Here is a 25,964-nt window from a genome sequence, read left to right as displayed (position 1 = left end):
TTCCTATGTCCTGATTTCCCCTAGCGTGTGTGTGTGTGTGTGTGTGTGTGTGTGTGTGTGTGTGTGGGAGGGGGAGCATTGGGGCAGAGAGAGCGAGAGAGAGAAATGGGGGCGGGTGAGTGCGAGAGATGAGGCAATATGTGATGGTAAAAGACCACATTCACTGTTATAGAGCACAGTCCCAGTGTAACAGGTATTACAAACCACACTCCATTACACCGTTCATCTGCGCGTCGAGAAAAATGGGCTAGGTTTTGCCTGAATTTCACATTTGATAGCCTAAGATTTAGAAGTGTCATTTTTGGACATTTGAAAAGGATTTCATGATCTTTGTCAAGAGAAACATGGCAGAACACTTCCAAGAAAAGGATGCAAGGCTTCGAAAAAGACATGCAGCCTTCTGATAAACAGGACTGTATTTTTTAAAACATTTTTTTATTATTTTTTAATCACAAAAAGTTTCTTTACGGAGCGCAACAGGCAGGACTGAGCAAACCTCGTGAGATATTCTTCAAGCTGGCTTGCCGTTAGAAGAATGGAGTAAAGCTGGGATCGTCTATGAAAGCTGGGATTGATTTTTCCAGATCTTGAGACATGGCTCAGTCTGAAGACATGCCTAAGGAGGTGAGCGCTGAGAATACAGCATAGTTTACAATATTGCATACATTGAAACTCATTTAACAAGCATTTTAGACATAAAAATGTAACATTTAAATGTAGCATTTTAATTTAAATGTATTCAACCATTCTCTGTAATCACTTTTTATCGAAATAGTGCTAATTCTTGTGCTGGTGTGTCGCTGAAATCTGAGCCGGTGAAGGGCTGCTGTTCGCGGGGGTACTGCGGACTTCAGATATATATATATATATATATATATATATATACTCTAAAAAATGCTGGGTTAAAAACAACCCAACTTGGTTGATTTGGCAACCCAGCACTGGGTAAATATTGGACAGAACACATGCTGGGTTATTTTGACCCAGCTAGTTGGGTTAAATGTTTTTACCAAACATGCTGGGTTATTTTATTTAAGTCATCTATTGTTTAAAAATTAGTATATTGCTGGCTAAAAATGGACTGGGAATAAAAAAAAAAAAACAGAATTACTAGAGGCTTAGTTCCCATTGCTTGTACATGTATAAGCCCATCCTCTCTGTGTAGTCTATGTCTTCCGTTACTTGTTCTTTTAAACACTTGTTGAGTTGTTGGCCACTATGTCACCCCACATACTGAATACATTTCATGTTTCCTGACATTCCTTCAGCTTTAATGAATTAAATTCAGCTCTACCGATCCAATCAGCAGATTTCAGGTCATTATGAGGAATGCACTTGTTTTTCATACTTCAGCCTGAAAGCACATTACAAGCAGCACTTGAGATAATGTTTGGATGTTTCTCAGGTGAGCAAAACTCGCAGTCAACCCTCCCCGGAGGAGGTTAAGTGTAGAAAGCAGGTTGCCATGGCAATCCTCGCTGCTAGAGAGATGCCAAAAATAAAAAAGCTGAAAAATTCTAGGTTAGTGCATCCCTGACTGAACTGACATTACTATGCTTATTATTTTATAATGCCATTTTTTTAGGATGTTTTATAGCTTCCAAGTATTTTACCTCGCTTGCAACCATCTTCTTATCTGACAAGAATGGTGAAATTGGCCCTCTGGTTGCGTAGAAAAGTAATAGCATGGTTTTACTCTACAAGCTGCAAGAGTTGAGGTATCATTCATGTCCGTAGCACAGCCAGTGCAGACTGCTTACTGTAATTGCAACATTTTAAGACTTTTGTTCAAATGATAAAATCTGATCATGATGCTCATTAAATATTATAAAAAAAAATCATTGGATATTCTTACATGCATGTCCATGGGCTGGTTGGCTGGTTGCCCCCTCGTTTATTTTTATTATCACTTAAAATGAAAACAATAAATGGACACACTTTATATACAAGTGTCTTTAATTATGCACTTGCATTTTAATTAATTATTTGATACAATGCACTTATTGTGTACATACATGTTTTACATTGTCCTTAAATTTAAAAATACCTTTCTGTAATTACATCTCTAATTAACTTATGTAGTTACATCTATACTTACACTGTCAATCCTACCTTAACCCCTTAAACCTAATCATACTAAACCTGTCTCTAAACTTACCTCTGTCACCCCTCAATAACATCAAAAGTGTTTTGCAATTCAACATGAACACAACAGATACATTGTACCTTAAATATTTTTGGCAGTAAGTGCACAGTAGTTAAAAACACCCACATATAAAGCGGGACCCAGTAAATTAAATAATTTGTCATTCGTGATGGACGCCACCACTGTCAATCTGTAACACCCACGTCTAAAACACACCACAGAGATGTGAGTCCCATCCAAATTGCTAAGATAAGAGTTGCATCTTAAATGTTGTTTAGAAAACTAGTCCCATCCAAGTATGGCTTTAGTAAAATATAAAAGATCATATTACTGTTAGTTGAGAAAAAAAAAAAAAGATTTAGAAAAATGTTTTGATTCAACTTTAAATTTATTACACATAAACTGTTAAGGCTGCAATGTTGCCATAACATTAAAATGATTTTACATTTTTATTTTATTTATTTTTTTAATGAAATGATACTCTAAATATGAAACTAAAAAGTCATTGCTCAATGACACAAAGGCACTGTCTCAATGAGTGAGTCGTTGAGTCATTCATTCAATCGATTCATTTAAACAGCTGATTCATTCAGAATCAAAGTGACTGTCCTTATGAATGGGTCACTGAATCATTGACTCACCTGATTCGTTCAGTAACGTGGAATCATTGAGTAACAAAACGCTGCTGTGTGTTACTCCAAGGCACATTCAATTCCATTTATGCTGGCTTACTTGAATGTGCTATTCGGGGTGGCACCAGTTAGTAATTAATAACTTAGGTTGGTGGACAGTGAATGACATGTTGGGTCACAAAGCTTTTACAAGCGAACCGCACTGCTGGTTCTACGGACATTGTCAGTTCATTCAGAGTGTTCACGCATGATCCAAAATCTGTGTAATCAGTGCTGACAGGAGCTAAAGCAATACAATACAGCTATAGTGAGTCTGTCAGTGAAGATATGCACACTTCATCCACTCACACACTCTCCATTAATGCAGCACTGACTCATTTACATAAGCTAAACTTAACTGGTCAACTGGATCACTAGTCAACCTAGGTAGTATGCATTTAGTCAAACAAGTCCATATACTGATACATAAACATTTATGTAAACACAGTGTATTTGCAGTATTAATGCAGGCAGGTGTAAAAGATTTTTGTATGAGTTAAGTGAAGTGTACACTACAGTGTGTCAGTCTTGAAGAGGAGAGTCTTCAAGGTTTAGATGTGAACTTTTTTTAAATTCTGTAATTCTCATTTTGTCACGTCAGAGATGAAGATGCATTGATGCATTTTTTTTTTTTCCACTGATGTAATATTTGCCTTGACCCCTGTGCCATTACTCCATTTGAGTATATGATCCTGGCCACCATCATAGCCAACTGCATCGTTTTATCCCTGGAACAGCATCTTCCTGGTGAGGACAAGACGCCTATGTCCAAAAGGCTGGTAAGCATTACAAACATAAATATATTAATATTTTAAATAAACATAACTGAACTAAATTATTGGATTCCTAGCATCCAGAGAGTACAAAAAAATGCATACTGTTTCTCAGAAGATAGTGGCAAACGACAGCACTTTGGAAATCTCGTGTAGGAGAAAAAAAAGAGAGAGACCCACAAATCTGTGGCCGCGGTTTTGCAATTCGCCCCCTCAGTTTATAAACCATACTCACAAATTCTTTGCAATCCATTCCCACGTTAATGCATTAAGACAGTGATAATAAAAGACCAATCTCAGTATACATCTTACTAATGCTACAAACTATATACAGGCAAGCTGATGTGGCCAGAAACACTTAATGTGGCTTAAAGGAATAGTTCACCCAAAAATGAAAATTCTGTCATCATTTACTCACCCTCATGTCGTTCCAAACCTGTATGAGTTGCTTTCTTATGTTGAACATAAAAGAAGATATTCTGAATATTGACTTCCATAGTAGGAAAAAAATACTATGGAAGTAAATGGCAACCACCAACTGTTTGTTTACCAGCAATCAATATACATCAATATACAGACAAGCAGATGTGGCCAGAACATGAATGCAATGTGCTGCATCAACAGTAAGGAGTATACTAGTTTTAGTATCACTATCTGAATGCATTGAGCCACGTTAAGCGTTTTCTTTATAATGATTTTCTATGATAGGAAAATGCTTAACATGCAATTTTGCACATTGCATTAATATTCTGCCCACATCTGCTTGTCTGTACTTTGCAACATCAATAAGGTGTATAGTGTATAGTTGGTATTTTGCGATCACTTTATTTTGTGGCGTTAAGCATTTTCTTTACAGTTTTCTGTGGGGGAGTAAAAGCTTAATGTGGATTCATCCTTAATGGATTATGGTGCCATTGTCTTAGAATTAGATAGCGTTTATGATGAGAAATGTGAAAGAAATTTGGTTTGGTTTGATGAATAAAGATTCATGTGTATTTAATTTATACAAAGAAATATATCTGCTTAAAAGAATGATGTATGCAATTTGTTATAAAGTATGCATACGATATATAACAACTGGTCTTTTACTGAAAAGAAGACCATGTTCTTGTTTCTTTATGACAGTGAAGAATATAAACCTAATGTCATGTCTACAAACCTTAATGTGATTCATATTACAGTTTGATATCAGTATAAAATCAAAACTAGAATGTGCATTTCTCTATTTATATTTTCTATTGATTGTTTTGTTTAATTATTTGATCTGTTTCTTTCTCATTGGGTCCATTAGGAGAAGACTGAGCCTTATTTCATTGGGATCTTCTGTTTTGAGGCTGGTATCAAGCTGGTGGCGCTCGGTTTTGTTTTTCATAAGGGTTCCTATCTCAGAAACGGCTGGAATGTAATGGACTTCATTGTTGTGCTAAGTGGGTAAGTGACATTTATATTTTCTTTCTCCTCACTGATTTTTGATACTTCATTGCAGTGAATAGTTTGAGATTACAGGCGTGTGCTTCCCTTCAAAACATGGCTATGGTAGGCATGGCCTGTAGTTGCTATCTTCTCCACTTTCTTAAGTGGGCGAGGAACGTTTCTGCTGATCTTCAATCATTCAGTTCTGATTGATGGAGCAAGCCTGTTCATATGTACCCTTCAGGCAGCTCTGTATCCCAAAATGCAGCTATTTGTATGTCGTACTACATGTTTCATTGTGTATTTTTTTTTTATTATTATTTTTTTTTTTTTAGTTTTCCAAGCATACTCATAAATATGAAAGCTTGTTTCCACCACTGAGTAAAACACAAAAAAGGAAATTGCAATTGCATATCTAGCATTTCTGACTTTTTTTCTCGGAATTGCATGTCTGTATGTCACAATTTTGACTTTATAACATGCAGTTTTGAAATATAAAGTCAGAATTGTGAGATATAAACTCGCAGTTGTAAGCAAATAGTATTTGTTCCCCCTCAGAATTGGAATTTGTTGGATTTTTTTAGTGCTGTCAAATGATTAATCGTGATTAATCGCATCCAAAACAAAAGTTTTTGTTTGCATAATATATGTGTGTGGTCTGTGTATATGTATTATGTATATATAAATACACACGCATACAGTATATATTTTGAAAATATTTACATGTATTTACATGTCTATATTTATATTTATATAATTTATATTTAAAAAATATATTTAATATATAAAGATAACATATTCTTCTGAAATATATACATGCATGTGTGTGTATTTATATATACATAATAAATATACACAGCACACATACATATATTATGTAAACAAAACTTTTATTTTGGATGTGATTAATCGCGATTAATCGCTTGACAACACTATATTCGCAAAAATGAGAATACATTTATATCTTGCAGTTCTGACTTTATAACTCACAATTGTGAGTTTATATGCAATTCTGAGAAAATAAGCACAAATTGTAAGAAAATAGTTGCAGCTGTGAGAATAAAAGTCAGAATTGTCAGTTTATATCATGCAATTCGGAGAAAAAAAAAAGAATTGCGAGAAAAAGTCAGAATTATGAGAGAAAAAGTAGCAATTACCTTTTTTTGTTAATTCAGCGGTGGAAACATGCTTCCACACATAGGTCTATAGAATGATGCATAAAAAAAAGATAAATATAGAAAAAAACTATAAATAATAAATAAACTGCAAAACGGGTTCCAAGTGATCATTGGCTTAAGGTGTTCCTTTTAAACCCATTGCACAGGTTCTGTGGGCATTCATGCAATGATGTGCATCCGAGTCCCTTTGTTTGAATGGCAACATTTTTATTCTAAAATCTTTATTTAAATATGGCCAACTGATCCCTTGTTCTCTGATATTTCTATGATTGAATGACTGACAGAGACCCATCATCCATAGCAATGAGCTCAACCCCGCCCTTTCTCATAGCTTAAGATTTCTCCCATTCATTAGTTAAATTTGCTCTCAGTCGCTTTGTGAATAGGTTTGAAGAGGAATCTCTTACCTAAGAACTTTTACTGCTATTTAGGAGAACTCTTAGTGGTAAGACAAAATGTTTTGTGAATATGGCTTCAGATTTATGGGTCAGAGGTCTGTGAAAGCGAGTCGTTTATCTGAATGGCAGTTGCTCAGGTTGCTTTGTTTCATTGGCAGTCATTTCCAAAACATTTCTTAAGCAAATCAATTGAGCCGTAAAGACTCGTTGAAGCAAAGAAAACACCTTTTGAAGCCTATTTCCCACAGTTAAGAGCTTGCCCAAAAAAATGGTGAAGCGTCCACTAACATATAATAAAACGTTTGGTATTTTGTCAAAATACATGGCTACTTTTGAATGGCTGTGAATGGAGAGAGATGCTTTTCTGCACATATAGTAGCCAGTGCTAGCCAAACCCTGACCCCCTATTGTCAATGTATGTGGGTGTCTGCAGCAAGAAATGATTTTGCACCCTAGCTTTTATCCATTTAATAGATGAAATTATGGCAAATCATGCCAGGTCTTTTTTCACATTTTAATAGATGTTTTTAAAAGCTGGGAAACGGTCTGACATTGATTTTAACACACATCACATCAATGAAAGGTGTAATTTCTATAAGGTTGCATAGAAATTTCTAAGTGCATCCATCGGACTTCATTCATAAAACACGAGCAGAACATATTTCTGTGTAAAATGTTCATAAATCTAGTCTCAGATTAATTGCAGAGCGGTTTAACAGAGAAATATGTCCTGCTCTTGCTTCATGAATGAGGCTGAGTGTGTGTTATATCTGATCCTATGTACTTGTTTGGCATTGAAAGATCCACTTCTTATTACAAAGTAATAATAATTATGTTTGCACACAACCTTATGATCCATTTTGTCTTTAAATGCCAGTTTTTCTCCTGAAAATCTCTCTTAGAGTGGCTACTAAAATCTGAAACGAAAGCGATTATCTACATATCTGACACACTTTTGGCTCCAACATACCTGACCTCTTTAAAAACAGTGAAAGTAAGTCAGACTTAAAAGAAAACTACATGTGTCATTCCACTCATCTGGGAACTGAAACAAGGCCAGTAGGCCATTGCTTGTGGCTTTCATTTCATCTGAAATTAATGATTAGCTGCAAGCGAATCTGCTGGGACAGGGCCAATTTGATATTTTTTTCCTTCACAGGTCTGCTGGGAACATATGGAGAAACTTTGCATTTGACATGATAAAACAAATATGAGGATGATACTTTTGAAGTGACAGCTCACACACAGCTCTCTCGCCTCGCTGCTGTATGTTTCCTTCTCATGATCCTTCAAGTAGTGTTGGAATATATACAGTAATATATACAGTAACGACAGACAAGATCCCAAAAACCATAAACCTTTCCAAGTGATTTTAAACATTTAACTACAACATGAACATACAGTATACAAGTGGAAGTGTCTGAAAAAGGTGCCTTGAAAAATGTGTTCTTAGATAATAATAAGTTATGGGGAAGTCGTGGCCTAATGGTTAGAGAGTCTGACTCGTAACCCAAAGGTTGCGGGTTCGAGTCTCGTACCGGCAGGGATTGTAGGTGGGGGGAGTGAATATACAGCACTCACCATCAATACCATGACTGAGGTGCCCTTGAGCAAGGCACCGAATCCCTAACTGCTCCCCGCAGCATAAATGGCTGCCCACTGCTCCGGGTGTGTGTTCACGGTGTGTGTGTGTTCACTGCTGTGTGTGTGCACTAAGGATTGGTTAAATGCAGAGCACTAATTCCGAGTATGGGTCACCATACTTGGCCACATGTCACATCACATTATATTTATTGAATTTTGAGATATAGGTTTTGGATTTATGTAAAATTCCAAGTTTATGGCATTAATTTAGTGTGTCACTGTAAAAAATAATTGTAATATTAATTCAATTCAAGTTTATTTGTATAGCGCTTTTCACGATACAAATCATTGCAAAGCAACTTTACAGAAAATTAAGTTTCTAAAATAGCAGAATGTGGTAGTTCTGTATGTTGTTTCAGGTTTGGCATCATCTGAGGTCCTCTGAGGGGTTGGCATCATCTCTTCTCATGTGTTCTGGATCCAGACTGAAGCTTGTTTAAATCCTTGTGTAAATCCTAGTTACATCCCGTGGCAGAAACAGAGAAACAAATAATTAGCGTAGCTGCTGTTTCAACCAAGCAAAATTGATTAGTTGAACCCAAGCTAAAGAATAATAATGTGCATTTGATCAGATATAACTGCAGTACAAGGTTATGAGATGCATTATTTGAATGCTTGGCCAAAGAGATGTGTCTTTAATCTAGATTTAAACAGAGAGAGTGTGTCTGAACCCCGAACGTTATCAGGAAGGCTATTCCAGAGTTTGGGAGCCAAATGCGAAAAAGCTCTGCCTCCTTTAGTGGACTTTGCTATCCTAGGTACTACCAAAAGTCCAGAGTTTTGCGACCTTAGGGAGCGTGATGGATTGTAGCGTGGTAGAAGACTAGTTAGGTACGCAGGAGCTAACCCATTAAGGGCCTTATAGGCAAGTAATAATAGTTTGTAACTGATACGGAACTTAATAGGTAGCCAGTGCAGAGACTGTAAAATTGGGGTAATATGATCATATTTTCTTGACCTGGTAAGGACTCTAGCCGCTGCATTTTGGACTACCTGTAGCTTGTTTATTGAAGATGCAGGATAATGGTAATGGTTAATGGTAAAAGACTGTAAAAACATGTCAATTGAATAATGGTAAGTTCCCTTACTCTATACAGTGAAAAACTGTAGTAGATCTAATGGGGCGTTTCATGCAATTTTACAGTAAAATACTGTTAAATGTACAGTACAAGTGAAAAAGAAGAAGACATCTCATAATTTACAATTGACAATCCCATCTGTGGCAGCTCACATTTGATGGCTTTTCATTGAAATAACAATGTTTCTGTCTTTTTGTCACATCTTATGTTGTTACATTATTATTTATTGGAGTATTTTACTGTCACATGTGCTATCATGATGGTGTTTTGTGTTTGTGTGCATGGCACAGTGTGCTCCTATATATTAGTATTTACTTCAGCTTGTGGAAAATCTAGTTGTGATGAACTTTGTGACTTTCTCATTACCACCTGTTTTTATGGTGGTTGTAATTTGGTATATCAACATTATTTCAGTTAAAGAAATGCATGTTTTCTACTGTCGAGTTGATTCCAACCTTTAAAATTGAGAGAGAAAAAAATCTGCTACCATTTTCTTTTCTTTTCTTTTTATTACAGTGCATTTCTGCACTTCACATTTCACTGAATGTGTGTCCCAGTTCACACAGGTTATTTATGCACTACTCTATGCTGTTTTTTAGTATAAATAGTGTGATTAGTGTTTTCACACTAAAAATTCCAAATAGAAAAAAAAAATTATGCACTTAATTAAACGTGTGTGTGTGTGTGTGTCTGTGTGTGTGTCTGTGTGTGTGTGTGTGTGTATGTATATATGGTCATGTCCCAAAATTGTACGTGTGAGTGCTTAGGAGTGGTTGGGTTGTAGCTTGTTGCTACAGTAAACACTGTTGTTGTGTAGAATCACGACATGTTTGATATTTTGAACTGATCTTAAAACACATTGTTTTAATTTATCATGCGTCTCCTAGCAACAAACCCGCATGTTTTAGCATGAGATTGTTGTATTCAGAATGACTTGAAAGTCTACTAGTCCTTCAGTGTATGATGCCTAATTTATCTCTATAACCATTTACAAGTGCATGATACCTAAAGGAGATTTAAACAAGTCCGCTACAAGTGACATGCAATTTTGTGTTTCAGCCACAGATGGCGATAGAGAGACAATCGTTGCGTTGTGGCGGTACTGTAGTGTTGTAGTACTGTGTAAGACTGGTCTTGGTCTTTCTTGAGACCGGTCTTACGACCATTTTTTGAAGGTCTCGGTCTTGACTGCACTTGTACTCGTCTTGTCTTGGTCTCAGACTAAAGGCGGAGCGTACAAGGTGCGATTCTGAAGGTCGGAATGTCGTGAGCTCTGGCACATGTCACGATTGAGTTTATCCGAAAATCGTATGGAGGCAGTCACACACGACACGAATTTACTACGATTTTACAAACTCTGACGTAAGCATTACGTTTCGCGCCATTCATAAAAATATGGATTCTGAGGACGAAATCGTTTTCTTTGTGGCAGGCGGCTTGTGACGTCCCAAAAAAAAAACCGAAGACAAAGTACATGGCAAAGAGAATGGCTGAAAAGCAGAGAAAAGCATGGACTTTCTGTTCTTCATAAAGAACTCGAGGGAGTAACAGTTAGGCCATTTCTGAATTTCTGCTCGTTTTGCCGGAAATACAACATGCATATTCATTCATAAAGCTGAACGGCAAATTTGGCATATTCGGAATAACAAATAAAAAATAGAACTGTATAATTAAACTAAAATTATTATAGACTATATGGTTTTTGTCATCTTCTGATTGGTCAACTTCAGATGGATCGCCAAATCGTCTCGTTCAACCGCACATACGCCACGAATTTAAACCGACAGCATCCGATTTTTTTTTTGACATGTTTGAAAATTATCGGGAGGACGGGAGGTGCTCGTAACGTCTCGGATCGGCCCGTAATTCTTCTCACATGGTACGAGCCGCGACCATGCGAGCATCTGAGATTTTCTCCCGAGAGAAAAAAATCGCCTGCGAGCTCGTACGACAGCAAAAATCGCACCATGTACGCCCGCCTTAAGAGGACTCGGGATTTTGTTTCAAGACTGGTCAAGACCACGACTGTGGGGATAGCACTAAAGTGCCGGTGCATTGTCTGATTTATTTATAACCATCATTAAATTGAGTAGATGTAAAACTTCCTGCTTCAACTGCAATCAATGATTAAATAAATAACTAAATAACAATAATAAATAATTTTATTTATACCAGTGGATCTCAAAATTTTTGACATCAAAGCCTCCTTATTTCGACAATATTTGAAAAAGTCAACTATAAACTATTATATTTAAAAAGGCCACCCTCCACTCGACCAAACTATTTTAGAGCTTAGCATGACTAGAAAGATGTATATTCATTATAAAAAAAAACCAAATATTAAGAAATATTTTTGAATTTGTAGTTGTTTTAGCTCATTTTAATGCTTGTTTAATCTTATTCTAAATAATTGTAAGTTATCTTGAGGCCCCAGTGGGCCCCGGCCCCCTGGCTGAGAACCACTGATTTATACTGTTATGCCGGCTCAGAAATTAATGAGTAATTGTGTCAAAAATGTCACCAAAATTTATACAAATACCCACAAAATTCAAGATATTGTTGTTGCATACTTACATACCTTTATGAGATCTGTATTTTATATAGTGAGTATTTTTCTTTTTAATTTGATATAATTAAGCAGTATAACAAGAGCAAAAGTGCTGTTTTCACAAATTTGATATTACTTTTATAGAAATATTCAATAAACAAAAGTTATTTTTTAAAACATGATTACTTATGCATTTGTAATTGTCAGTGTTAAGGAAAGTTACTTTAAAAAGTAATGCATTACAATATTGCGTTACTCCCTAAAAAAGTAACTAATTACGTTACTTAGTTACTTTTTATGGAAAGTTATGCGTTACGTTACTTTTTAAATCTGGGCAGGGCTTGCTTGTTTGTTTTTGATATATAAAAAGTTCTTATTTTTCAAATGTAAAAGTTCTTTCATAACAGAAGTGAAATGAATAAGCCTCAGGCTGAAGGAAAAGTACATTCACGTCTGTACAGTAGAGAACGAAACACATGAAGAATATGACGCAGGAGAAGAAAGTCCAACACTATTCCGCAATAACAAAAATAAAACATAAATGTGTAATTTTTGCTTATTAGTATGGTTGAATCGGATCATCGAAGGTCAGTAGCAAAGATATTGGTTAATAAAATGGGATTAAATATAAATTACATTTGTCTTATTTAACATTTAATCATAGCAGGTTTGTATAGTATTTTGCATAGTATGCATTTGATTTTGAGGAATACTGAATCTGAGATGAGTAAACACATGTTGACATTGAGTCTAGAACTACAGTAAGATCATGTTCACACACAACGCTCTGCACTTGCTCCTGATTTCTGTCACCATGGCAACACCAGAGCTGTCACTCAACACATGGAAACAAAGTAACTAGCGTTACTTATTTGAAAAAGTAACTCACATATTTCCTTTTAAATTAACAAGTAATGCGTTAGTTACTTAAAAAAGTAATCTGATTACGTAACTCACGTTACCCCCAACACTGATGATTGTACCGATTCAGATGCAGCTTCTGTGCCGCCACTGCAGTGCAAAGATGAATTTATTCTAATTGTATTTAATGATTAAAAATAAGACATTTCTCAAGCAGCAAATTTGGATCTTTCAGATTAATTTGAGTAGTGGTCTCGGATTGGGTGGTCTTGACTATTCCGATTAAATGATTCGGTTACACTTTATTTCGATAGTCCACTTTAGACATTCTACTAACTATAAGTAACTTTGTAACTACATGTCAACTACATGTCAACTAATTCTCATTAATTTGCAACTACATGTCTACTAACTCTCAGAGTAGACTGTTAGGGTAGGTTCGGGGTTAGTAGAATAAGTTGACAAAGAAAGTGTTAGAAGATATTAAGCAGATAGTCTACTAATACTCTACTAACTGCTAGTTGACATGTAGTTGCAAAGTTACTTACTGTTAATAGAATGTCTAAAGTGGACTATCGAAATAAAGTGTTACCAATGATTCATAGAATATGTCATTCAGATGTCCCCTAATAATATATTCGATAATGCGTCAAGTGTGAATATTTTACAATGTAGCCGGACTTCATCTGCGTGTCTTGAAGAAGCGGACAACGGTGCGCTGCTTCAAAGCTGCATGAGCGTACAGTGTGCTCAGATGTTGAGAACGCAGTATAGACTCGGCATGAAGCCTTTCTTTCACAGTGTGTGAAACATGAAGCATTTGCTGCAGATATGCCGATGATTCACCACTAAGTGTTGATAATGTTATTCCTCCATCTTCCTCCCCGTTGACGGGCTCTCAGAGCTCAGTTCAGCGCTGTGTGTAGGTGTTCATGTGTGGGTGAGCCCATATTCATTTCATGTTTGCATTGCAGCTTTTTCACTGACAGGTACAAAGAAATCAGATTGTGAAATAATTAATAGTGTTTGGTCATGTTACACTGATTGATAGAAATGTGTGCAATGACACAAAGGTACAAACGTAACTGATTATTATGACATGCACAAAACAAAATGGGTTCAGTTAGAAAAAGCCTTGAATATATAAAACACTGTTAAGCCTAAGGAAGCACATGTTCTGTTAGATGAAGGTTATTATTAAACAGACTGTCCTATGGTTTAAACGCAGTACATTTTGTACTTTGTCCATCGATTGATCAGGAAGCATTACATAAGTTCCTCTGAATCACAGATTGAAAGCTCCCGTAAGAAAAGCGGATGTTTATAAAAAGGCATAATAAAGCAGGCTCCTCTCTGTTCCTGATATGAAGGATTTGTTGATGCAAATCATGATGTACAATAGTACGGACGTGCTGCAGCTCTGGAGGCTACAGAAAGATTCACAACCTTGAATTTTCACACCATTTACACCCCCGAGCAATGCTTTCATCCACTCACCCACTCACTCGCTCCACGGATCGCTCTCTTTCTGACGCTCGCTTTTTCCTTTTTCCTCTTCCATACTGTAATTAATATTCTGTTGTTCAGATTTATCCCTGAGTTCATGACTTTGGGTTCCTCCTGAATATTAGGAATTGTCTTAGTGCTCACAGATGCTGTTGTCTAATGTGTTTGTCACCGTATCGTGTCTGTAACAGCTCTGCCAAAGTGCCCACTTCCCATTTCTTTTGTGAGGTTGTTCACATGACCTTTTAAATGTAGCACATATCAGCATGTGTGAAACACCCTGACATCTTACCATAGTATCAGCTAATTTAAAGTCACCGTAAAATCAAAACTGACTATTCTTTTTTTATGGAATATTGCAGTGTTGTTGTTTTGGTTTTTTTTGTTTTTCAAATGATTTATCCATGTGCATCATTATTTTTATTTTTTTAATGCATGTGCCTTCGTAATCTTTAATATAAATAAACACAAATGCAATAAACTCACATGAGATCCAGCAATAGCAAACAAGAGCAATTCAAGGATCCAGTCAATTCCAGATGCACAAAATCACGTACCGCCCTACATTTTTTTTTCTCATTCAAAAAGCCATTTCTCTTGGATGCACCTCACAATAGGGAAGAAAATTAAATGCTTTTTATTATTATTTTATAATATTTCCTGAGGTGTACTAGCAATCTTAGTATGTTTTTATTTTTCAAACCCACAGTCCTAATTTAGATATAAATGTTAATTTTTATCTGATTTAATCGTTGTTGAAAGGGCGTGTCTACTGTGAGACTTCAGTGTAAACACCCACGGCTGTGATTGGCTGGCGTCTTTGCATATTAAATGTGCATTACGTCTGGGACTCTTGCATTTTTACTATAACTGCTGCCTAGATGAACTAATGGTGAAAAGTGTTGATTATTCTGTAGCATTATATTTAGACCTACTCCCGTCGCATCAGAGGTTGCAGAGCTGCAACACAGTCTGAGCACACAGTACTTTCAATGATCTGCAATCTCACACATTCTTTCATCAGAACTATTACAGTGAAAACATTATGTAAACATGAGACTCGTTGAGCAGTGTAAACTGTGGCATTGATTATAATGGGAGTTTTGACGAAAATGCAGAAATCAAATCCCTTACATACTCGCACTGCTCCAGCGATTATGAAGAGAACGATCTTTGATCGCTTTCTTTATAGAAGTAATGTAAATAAATTATATAATCTATAAATGTAATATAATAATTGAATCTTAACACTTTATAATCACTACCGTATTTATTCATATAATACATTTATGTTTGTAAAGTATAATTTATTATATCACATTTTGTTTTTACATCTGAACTTCTATTGTCACTGTGTAGAGAGCTCAAAACATTGAGAAATAATGTGTTAATATATTGTAAATAAATGCGTTTTGCAATTTCTGTGCATCATAAAGCGCAATTCATGAATAATTGTATAATTCGATGCTAAATCAAGCGTGCAATTTTGAAAAATGTCATGTTAAATGTAAAGGAAAAGATATTTCTGTGTCATAGAAAAAAAATCAGATTTGTGCCACATTTACAGGAATAGTTCACCCACAAATGAAAATTCTGAACACAAAAGATGTTTTGATGAATGCTGGTAACCAAACGGACCAGAAACAGTTTGGTTCCCAACATTCTTAAAAATATCTTCTTTTGTTTTCAACAGAAATACATACGTTTAGAGCAACTTGAGGATGAGTAAATGATGCCAGGATTTCCATTTCTGGGTGAACTGTCCCTTTAACGGTTATGTGGACGAAGCCTTATTTCCATTTGTGTTTTTTTTCTTTTTTTCGTTCTGTCTGCAGGATTCTGGCCACTGCTGGTTCTCATATGAATATCCCCGTGGATCTGAGGACCCTGAGAGCTGTGCGTGTGCTCAGACCCCTCAAACTAGTCTCCGGTATCCCTAGTAAGTAACTCGTCTCATTATTTATCCACCGTATCAATCATATTTAAAATAATTTTGTGACACGCAGTCTTTAGTATTTAAAGTATTGGCCAGAAGTACTTGCACTAATCCAGATGATTTCCTCCAGGTTTACAGATAGTTCTGAAGTCCATTATTAAAGCGATGGTGCCGCTGCTGCAGATTGGCCTTCTGCTGTTCTTCGCCATCCTGATGTTCGCTATCATCGGTCTGGAGTTTTACAGTGGCAAATTACACCACACTTGCCTGCCCTCTCCAGATATCCTCGGTATGGAGAATCTTTTCAGCCTTTAACTCAAATGAAACGGGAATGCTGCAGTATACTGGAGCTGCCATGCCATATGCAATTCGATTCTGCCATCTTTGATCCTGGGTGCTCAGTTCTGCTGCCAAGTTTTCTAAGCCAATCACGTGAGCCAAAATGCCATGTGATTTATTATTCGAACGCCACTGGAAAATCATATCTTGACAAATATGATTGGGTACCACAGTCCCAAGCTTCTCTCTGTGATATCAAAGGCAGCAGACAAAGAAATACATACTGTGGATCTATTTTACACTCCCAAAAAGAACCAGAGTATATACAACATCTAATTTTATTAGTAATCTTATTTTGTCTGAATAAACAAACCTTTTTGAATTGCCATCAATGGAGAAAGATGGCAGCATGCACATCGTTTACACTGTGGCTGAGGTGAAATCTAGGGTGTTTCTCGATCTGAAGGCTGCGTCCTAGTAAGACTGCATCGAAGGCTGTCTCAGGTCGAAGGATCCTTGGAAGGCAGCCTTCATTTTGCGCCGTTCGTTCAACATATTTTGATCATTCATCAAGTGTGTCCTCCAATCACCCACAATCCTTAGCACATAATTATGAAAAAGAATTTACAGAAAATGAGTCGGCACTGAGCTCGTCCAATTTCATTATGAAATGCAAGACAAAAAAGGCGTGCTTTTGTTTTGTTGTAAGTTAATCACATAAAGCACTGTGAGACCACAGACGGTTGTTATTCACTGTACTGCATTGTTTCCCAAATTCATTTTTAAAAGTATTTTCACACCGTGACTGTGGGGGCGGAAACATTTATGACGGGGCTTTTTTTTTTCTTGGTTATACAAATGTTAAGGAAATATTGCATTTTATAATTTTGCAAACATTACGAGAACATTGCTTTTGTATGTTCTCTGAACATTCTGAAAAAAGTAACATTTAAAAAATGTTACGTGAACTAAAACATTTCAGAAAAAAAGTTCCATGAACAATGTTTAAAGTTTTTCAAAACTTATTTTTTTGTTGGTTATATTCAAATATTAAGAGAACATTTGATCATTTTGCAAACTTTATGGGAACGCTACTTTTGGAAGTTCTCTGAACATTATAAAACAAGTAGTAACTTTTTGTTACACAAACTAAAACATTTAAGAAAAAATTCCATGAACAATAATGTTTTTGTGCTAACATTCATATTAAGTTATTTCTGAATGTTCTCTGAATGTCCAAAAATAATAAATGTATATACATTTATAGAAATGTTTGGCTATATAAAAACATTAAGAAAACATTTTATCATTTTGCAAACATGGGAATATTAATTTTGAATGTTCTTCTGAAACAAGAAGTAACATTTTAAAAAAGTTGCTCAACTAAAACATTTCAGAAAAAAAAAATCCTTGAACAATGTATAATGTTTTTATGCCAACATTTCCATTAAGTTATGAAAATGTTATTTCTGAAAGTTTTCAGAATCCTATTTTTTTCTTAATTATATGAATGTTAAGGAAACATTCCGTTTTGTTATTTTGCAAACATTATGGGAACGTTACTGTTGAATGTTCTCTGAACATTCTGAAACAAGTAGCAACATTTCGAAAAGTGTTAGATGAATGCCCAACTAAAACTTTTCAGAAAAAGTTCCAAATAATGTTTTTGTACTAACATTTTGAGAACATTATTAAAGACCAGATAACTCTAAACAAACATTCTATTTTATTTTTTTATTTTTTTTAATGAACAATCTATTAATGTTACCGGAAGACTGTTCATCACCAAAGTTCTGAGAACGTTCCCTGTCAGGATATTCTAGTGCTTAATGCTCCTGAGGACTCTACATTCTAAAAAAAATTCTGTAGTTTTTACAAAATAATTTTGGCAGCTGTGGTTGCCAGAATAATTTTGTAAATAATACAGAAAAACTGTAAACACATTTACGGCCAAAAACTGTAAATTATAAATGTACAGTATAAAACTGTAATTTACAAACAAGAAAATTTGAATGTAAACCAGTAAATTCAACAATGCACACTGCTATTAAAATCTGTTTTGTACCTTTAACATACTGACAACCACCATAATAATGCAGGTGGTAAAAGAGAAAGCCACATGAAGAATCAAAGCTCATCACAAGTAGCTTCGCCACAAGCAGAAGTATATACTAATATATAAAAGGTGCACAGAGTCATTCATGCAAACACAAAACACCATAATGGTAACACACATGATACTTAAATAATGCATTACACTTTCATTAAACAACAGAAGATGTAACGTAAAGCCCAAATATACATAACTAATAACAAAAACTATTAAAAAAACATGATTATTTAAAACAAAATACTTTCAAATGTGGAGTGTCATGCAGGGAATTCTGGGAATATCAGTTTACACTTTTTGACTGTAAATTATACATTGATTTGTTATTTTTACTTCTAAAAACTGTAAAATTAACAGCATTTTACTGTAAAATTACATGAAATGTCTGGTTAGATATTTTACAGTTTTTCCCTGTATATAGTACGGGAACTTGCTGTTAACCTATTAACAGTTTTTTTCCGTAGCGTTTTTACAAAATTGTACAGTTAAAATTACACTTATTTTTCACAGTGTAGTCTAGAAGGCTCAGAAGGAATGTACAATCACTCAGATACTTACAACTGAGAAGCTAAATGAAGTCTGTCATCGCAGACACCACAGCTTTAGACGAGGAGGATCACTAACCAACCCAGGCTCATTCAAAATAAGTGCCTCTAAATACATTTCTGCAGCACCATTATTACGTACCTTACTGCATGTTTCATGGCAGTTTCAAGGTGAAACCTCCAGTTAGTGGCGCTAAAACGCGGGTTCAATACGTGACCCTGGCACGTTTTGTTACGTTGATATAGGTACGTATTGCTGTCTTTGTATTACGTTTCTTCAGGTACATATTGCGGTGGTTTATAATTGAAATATCTGATGAGTGTCGCTAAAAGTTAATGCTCTATCGTGTTGGAAATATCCCCTACACCAAACCCAACCCTAAACCTACCCGATAGTGTTAACAAATGCAAAAGTCATATAAAAACACATTCTCTGCTGCAACCGTGCTATTTTAACTTCCTTATGCGGATTTGAGCTGTTTTGTCGAATCGTAGTTTCACGGGGTTTGTACTGGAGCTCTTCATCACTCAAGTGCAACGCCGTGTCGCCTGAGCTACCGAACAAACCTAAAGAAATGAGAAAACTCATGCATATGAAGCTGGATATGTGACGACAACGTTCAAAAGTATCCGTTTTCAAATCTCGCAGCATGTTAAAATAGTTTTCATAATATAGTATTCCTCAAGTAATTATGCGAAAATGAGGCTTTATTAATCGAAACTGTGGACCTGCAAATCATACTTTGTGTGACAAGGAATAAAAGTTGTCACAGTTTTACTGCCCCTAGTGTTCATTTCAACTGGAAACTGCAGCGATTCGTGTGTTTTTGAGTTTCGCACAAATGTAGGTAGAGGCACGTATTTCCAATGATCCCATGTTGCAACTAACTGATGATTTTAATGTAAAGCAAGCAAAGCAAGCATCACAAATATCCTGCATTCACGTTTGATAAAAAAAAAATTATACTGTTTATCAAAACGATGGCAGTCAAAACATGTTTACAATCATTGCATGTGTTATATTAGTGTAGTCGCTGAATGCATCATGTAACTTTGCTGTTCTTTCAGAAAACGAGACGGTGGACTCGTCTGAGGTGGAGTTTGCGTGTGGCGTGAGGAAGTGTCCTGAGAAATACACCTGCAGTGGCAGCTGGATTGGGCCCAATGATGGCATCACTCAGTTTGACAACATCTTGTTTGCAGTGCTAACAGTATTTCAGTGCATCACTATGGAGGGATGGACTGCCGTCCTGTACAATGTGAGTTCCTACAGCAGTAACACTGAAAAAAAGTCAGTTCTATAGTTGACTGACTGGATAATATTTACATTAAAACTCATTGATACTCATCGTTTGTCTTTATTAACATATACCGACCAAACATATGAAGTTATTTACTAAAATGCAGTGAATTATAAATAAATATGACAATATGATGTCTTTAACTGAATACCTTTGTGAAATATGACAAGGCTGCTGCTTTGACTTATTGATAAAGGATAAAGGACTTATATAAGAACCTGTATGAGTTCTGTTGAACACAAAAGAAGGTATTTTATAGAATTTGGGTAACCAAACCGATTCTAGTCCCTATCGGCTTCCATAGTGTTTTTTTTTTTCCATACTATGGAAGTCAATGGCTACCGTCAACTGTTTGGTTGCCAACATACTTCAGAATATCTTCTTTTGCGTTCAGCAGAAGAAAGAAACTCATACAGGTTTGGAACAACTTGAGGGTGAGTAAATGATAACACTATATATTAACAAGCTATAATTACTATAATTTAAAAAATATATATTCTACACTATACACTGTAATGAACAAACATTAACTATAAACATAAGCTTTACTTTATGCATTGATTGCTGTTGTTTCTCCGCAGACTAATGATGCTTTGGGGCCCACATGGAATTGGATTTATTTCATTCCTCTCATTATTATCGGCTCGTTTTTTGTGCTCAACCTTGTTTTGGGTGTCCTTTCTGGGTAAGAATTTCACTAATATTTTATCAAAATTGGAACTGTCATTATTCATGCTCAATGCATATTAAATCGGAGCAAAAAGTCTTAAGTTCAAAGTCATGGCATTAAATGTTGCAAACACTGCAGAAATTAGTATCTTCCTCACTATTTTTTTTTCTTGTTTTCCAAAACTAATATCTAAACATCCATTGAAAGTGAACAAAATAAAGTGAGTTTATCTCTCAGTGGGGCATGAAAACTTCTCCACTTTGAATTAAGTTGATTTTTCTGAGCCCATTGGCAGATATCTGTTTAGAAACTTACTGCATTTTGATCTGTTTCTCAGAAAACATGATTTCTTATGTTTCAATAAAGCACTATATAAATGCATCATTCATTCATTCATTGTAATTGCAAGGAAAAGCACATACAGATTTTTCAACTGATTTTTAATCTTATGTTCATCCAATAATTTCAAGGTTTGATTTGTAAAAACAAATGCTTATTTTGAAGAATTGACTGAATGAGAGAATTATTGCCTTGTGGTGAGTGTGCAGTGGTGGGTGGGTTGACAAGCGCACTCTCTGGATGACTGGTTCACTAGGGATTGATTACTGTAGCTGCTCTTGCCTCCACAGCGTTTCTCGGTTGATCACACCTTTAAGGTCAAAACCTGAAAAGCACTGAAATTATGTTCATTCTATTGATTGTTTATTGAATTATTATGTGCATGTGTGTCATATCCTAAATCTATCTCTAGAGAGTTTGCTAAAGAGAGAGAAAGGGTGGAGAACAGACGTGCCTTCATGAAGCTCAGACGCCAGCAACAGGTGGAGCGCGAACTCAACGGCTACCGGGCCTGGATAGACCGAGCAGGTACTGGCATTCATTTTAATCTAAAATATTACTGGTTATGCTACTTATGTTCAGATTTGGCATTTTTCAATGCTTTCTGGATTTGGGGACGTGGTCTGTGTTTGCAAAATATGTGTAGAACTGTACAATTTGTGGTTGTTGTTAAGAATAGAGCAATACAATGTTTATAGATGTATCTTGGAGATTGTTATGAAGGATGCATGTTGCTCTTGGATGCATTCTAGTGTTCGCATTGGTTTATTAGTCTTTTGTCGTTCATGTTGATCAGTCTTGTTGTTTTTAAGCTTGCCGTTTGTGTGTTTATCACATTTTTTGTCAGATGTTGTGTATTGAACGTCAGGGGTGAGAAACAAGCCTGCAGTTTCTGGCATTGAATGACTCTTTTAAAGGAGTAGTTCACCCAAAAATGAAAATTTGCTGAAAGTTTACACACCCTCGGGCCATCCAAGATTAGGATGAGTTTGTTTCTTCATCAGATTTGGAGAAATGTAGCATTGCATCAGTGTCTCAGCAATGGATGCTCTGCAGTGAATGGGTGCCGTCAGAATGAGAGTCCAAACAGCTGATAAAAACATCACAATAATCCACAAGTAATCCACAGCACTCCAGTCCATCAGTTAACATCTGGAGAAGACAAAAGCTGAAACAAATCCATCAAGACGTTTTTAACTAAATTATGGGTCCATAATAACAGTGAAAAAGTGTTCTGGTCAGAATCAGGAGAGAAATCTGCACAGATCAAGCACCATTTACAAGCCAAAACAGCTCTAAACAAATATGAGGCTGGATTGTGATGTGAGAGACAACAGGAGATGGACTGTTTCACTGGAGGAAGCGTTATTATGGATTATGGAGTCATATGTTAGCCAGAAGCAAAGGTTTGAAGTTAAACATGTCTTAATGATAGATTTGTTTTTTGCAAACACACAGCTTTTGTCTTCTCAATACATTAATTTATGGACTGGAGTGGTGTGGATTATTGTGATGTTTTTATCAGCTGTTTGGACTCTCATTCTGACGGCACCCATTCACTGCAGAGCATCCATTGGTAAGCAAGTGATGCAATGCTACATTTCTCCAAATAGGATGAAGAAACAAACTCATCTACATCTTGGATGACCTGAGGGTGAGAGCATTTTCAGAAAATGTTCAGTTTTGGGTGAACTGTTCCTTTAAATAATTTGGTTAATTGAAATACCTTGAAAAATACAGAAGGCTTTCACTGGTCAATAATGAACTGCTGACGAGTTTTCAGAGAAGGGTGGATGATGACAAGTGGCAAAAGTGCTCTTGAGAGAAGAGGAAAGAAGATATCAAGTGATTTTTAGGCCGTTGATGCGGTAATATCTGCTGATGTAACACCTTGCATGTGACAGTAGCTTGTAGAAACACACAAAATCCTCTTCATTCGTGATGCTTGATTTTGATGAATGCTCAAACTTGCACTGCTGCTATGCCAAAGTATCTACAGTCCACTGCTGTGGTATTAGGTGCTTGTTTTAAAATGCAATATTGTTTGTAATCATTTTTTGGCTCAGTAATTTCAGCCAGGCTAGCGAAGTTTCACTGTCTTTACCCAGGTTCAGTGACAGACTGTGCTCTGGTTGTGTACTACACCTACACTACTCTTTTCACATTTCACCCTGCCACCCACCACCTGAGCACAACATTCAGGTGAACATGAGTGTGTGAAGCTGCTCATTCTCCCACGCAGTGAAGGGTCAAAGGAAAGGTGACACTGACTCACTGACTGGAGTATTTGTATATGTGCCTGTCTGTGCTCAGAATAGTTGATGCTTCTACAGTTTAGAAGATTACTTTTAAGAGGCCTACAAATTGTCTTTTTTTTTCAGAAACCAAAGTGAATAAACCAATAATTGATTTAATTAATGTTGAGTTAATTATATTACTTCATTGTTAATATATTATATAAATTCTCTCTCTCTCTCAAAGAGGAAGTAATGCTTGCAGAAGAAAACAAGAATTCTGGGAGATCAGCGTTAGATGGTATGAATTTCATTTTGATGATTTGTGTTACTAAAATGCAAGACTTTTATGTGAAATTAAAAATGTAAAAAAAAAAAAAATCAGATTTAAGGACTGCTGTTGTTGATTATTATGCTATTAATAATCGTGTATTTATAACCTGGGGAAGAGTTAAAGATAGCATAAAATTAAAGATAGCATAAAATGATCTTCTAGGCTGAGCCTATAAACATAGATTACCTATTTTCAGAAAATATTTTTGAAAATGTGTTCATAGGTTAGAAATTAATTTTTGCAGTTGTGAAACTATACCCACAAAACAAATTTAGGTTATAAAAATGTGGTGCAAACATTGTTTCTAAAATGTTGAAATGTCCAGTTTTTTTTTATATTTTTTAAAGGTTTCTTATAACATTCTACTACAATGATTTTACCCAAAATGTGGGTAAATTTTAAATATTCTAAGAATGTTAAAGTGTCCAGTTTTCTTGTTATGATTGTAACATTTATTTAAGGGTTACAATAATGTTTCTTATAACATTCATCAGGTACAAATAACATCATATATAGCTTTTAAAAACATTAAAGAAAGTTGTGAGAATGTTCCTTGTTAGCTGGGTAATAGCAGCTACAACAAATACTTCCAGACAGTAACAGCATATTTGTACATTCTTCTAACTACTAAACCTTTATAATAAGAAACATAAGGCCAACAAGTGGTGCCATTTAACGCTTTTCATTTTTAGTTTTGAAACGGGCCACCAGCAAGAAAAATGCAAGGCGTCGAGGACCCGGGGAGGAGAAATATTCTGAAGTCTCTACAGTTGGTGAGTAAAATATAAATGCCACCTCTTTGTTTTCATCCACATTAAGACCTGACATGTTTTACACTGTGTAATCTTTTTTTATGTTTAAGATACAATTCAAAATGTGTCATCTTAACAATTTGTCTGAAAGGAAGGAAACAACCACTGTCAACACACATTCCATAAACTCATCTCCATTTTTCAGGCTTTTGAAATAACTTCGCTGACTTTCTAATAGGAAACAAAGATTACATTTCTAATGACATTCTGTGAGACTATGGATATATCTAATATTTTTTGGGGTGTCAGGTGGCCCCCGCCCGAGAGTTGGTATACGGACAGCGAGACGAGGGCCGGCTGCTTACATGCGGCGCAAGGAACGCATGTTGCGGATATCTATTCGTCGCATGGTTAAAACCGACAGCTTCTATTGGATAGTCCTCAGTCTGGTGGCACTCAACACCATCTGTGTTTCCATCGTTCATCACAACCAACCGGAATGGCTCACTATTATTCAGTGTAAGTATCTCATTCACCCCAATACTACTGCTGTACTAATAGTAATAATCATTATAATAATTCATAAATGGTATGAATTTATTGGCATTAAATTTGAAGTCTGTGCAAGCAGTTTTACTCATTTTATCATTTGTATTACTTTCAGGTGTAGATGAGGTTTTGGGGTTTTGTTGATCAAATATCTTAAGTTGCATTTGTTTTCAGATTTGCATCAGGTTAGTGTAGGAAGATGTCGATAATAATAATGCATTCAAATAATGCATAAGCATCTGGTAAGTTAAAAGCATGCTTGGACACAGCGGCCACTCCTGAGCTATACAAACATGTTAATTTGTGTTGCTACAACCATTTTTTCCCTATTAATATTATGACCTCCAGAATAAAGCTGTGTGTCATCAGCATAGCAATGGTAGGAAAAACCATGTTGCCTGTATGATGGGTCCCAGTGATGTAGTGTATATAGAGAAGAGGAGGGGTCCAAGAACTGATCCCTGAGGAACACCAGTGACCAGTTGATTTGACAGGAGGATCTGATGATTCACAGTGACATAAGCAGCAGATACATCTAGCAGAATGAGCACTAATGATTTGGACTCGGCTCTCGCCCCCATAGCATGTCTGTATCCCTACTTCGGGCATCTTTGGTCAAATCTACATCAACTTATGAGAACAATGTTCAGAGCATTTCTCCACCCCCACTCTGTCCTTTTTTCCGCACTGCAGATCCA

The 25,964-nt window shown here is 35.9% G+C and overlaps 1 protein-coding gene across 1 annotated transcript in view; it reads left to right on the top strand.

Annotated features, from left to right (window-relative positions):
• Positions 1–594: 594 nt before the first annotated feature.
• Positions 595–25,964, top strand: part of LOC107671548 (voltage-dependent R-type calcium channel subunit alpha-1E-like) — a 71,578-nt gene continuing 46,208 nt past the window's right edge. The window contains exons 1-11 of the mRNA XM_016464464.1: positions 595–624; positions 3,471–3,596; positions 4,882–5,021; positions 16,053–16,156; positions 16,284–16,442; positions 20,156–20,346; positions 20,970–21,073; positions 21,810–21,925; positions 23,879–23,932; positions 24,658–24,738; positions 25,027–25,236. Coding sequence (XP_016319950.1) covers positions 595–624; positions 3,471–3,596; positions 4,882–5,021; positions 16,053–16,156; positions 16,284–16,442; positions 20,156–20,346; positions 20,970–21,073; positions 21,810–21,925; positions 23,879–23,932; positions 24,658–24,738; positions 25,027–25,236 — 1,315 coding nt within the window. The remainder of the gene's footprint in view (positions 625–3,470; positions 3,597–4,881; positions 5,022–16,052; positions 16,157–16,283; positions 16,443–20,155; positions 20,347–20,969; positions 21,074–21,809; positions 21,926–23,878; positions 23,933–24,657; positions 24,739–25,026; positions 25,237–25,964) is intronic.

The sequence above is a fragment of the Sinocyclocheilus anshuiensis genome, unplaced genomic scaffold (assembly GCF_001515605.1).
Source record: "Sinocyclocheilus anshuiensis isolate Anshui unplaced genomic scaffold, SAMN03320099.WGS_v1.1 scaffold3077, whole genome shotgun sequence".
Lineage (NCBI taxonomy): Eukaryota > Metazoa > Chordata > Actinopteri > Cypriniformes > Cyprinidae > Sinocyclocheilus > Sinocyclocheilus anshuiensis.
This window is presented reverse-complemented; position numbering and strand designations above follow the sequence as displayed.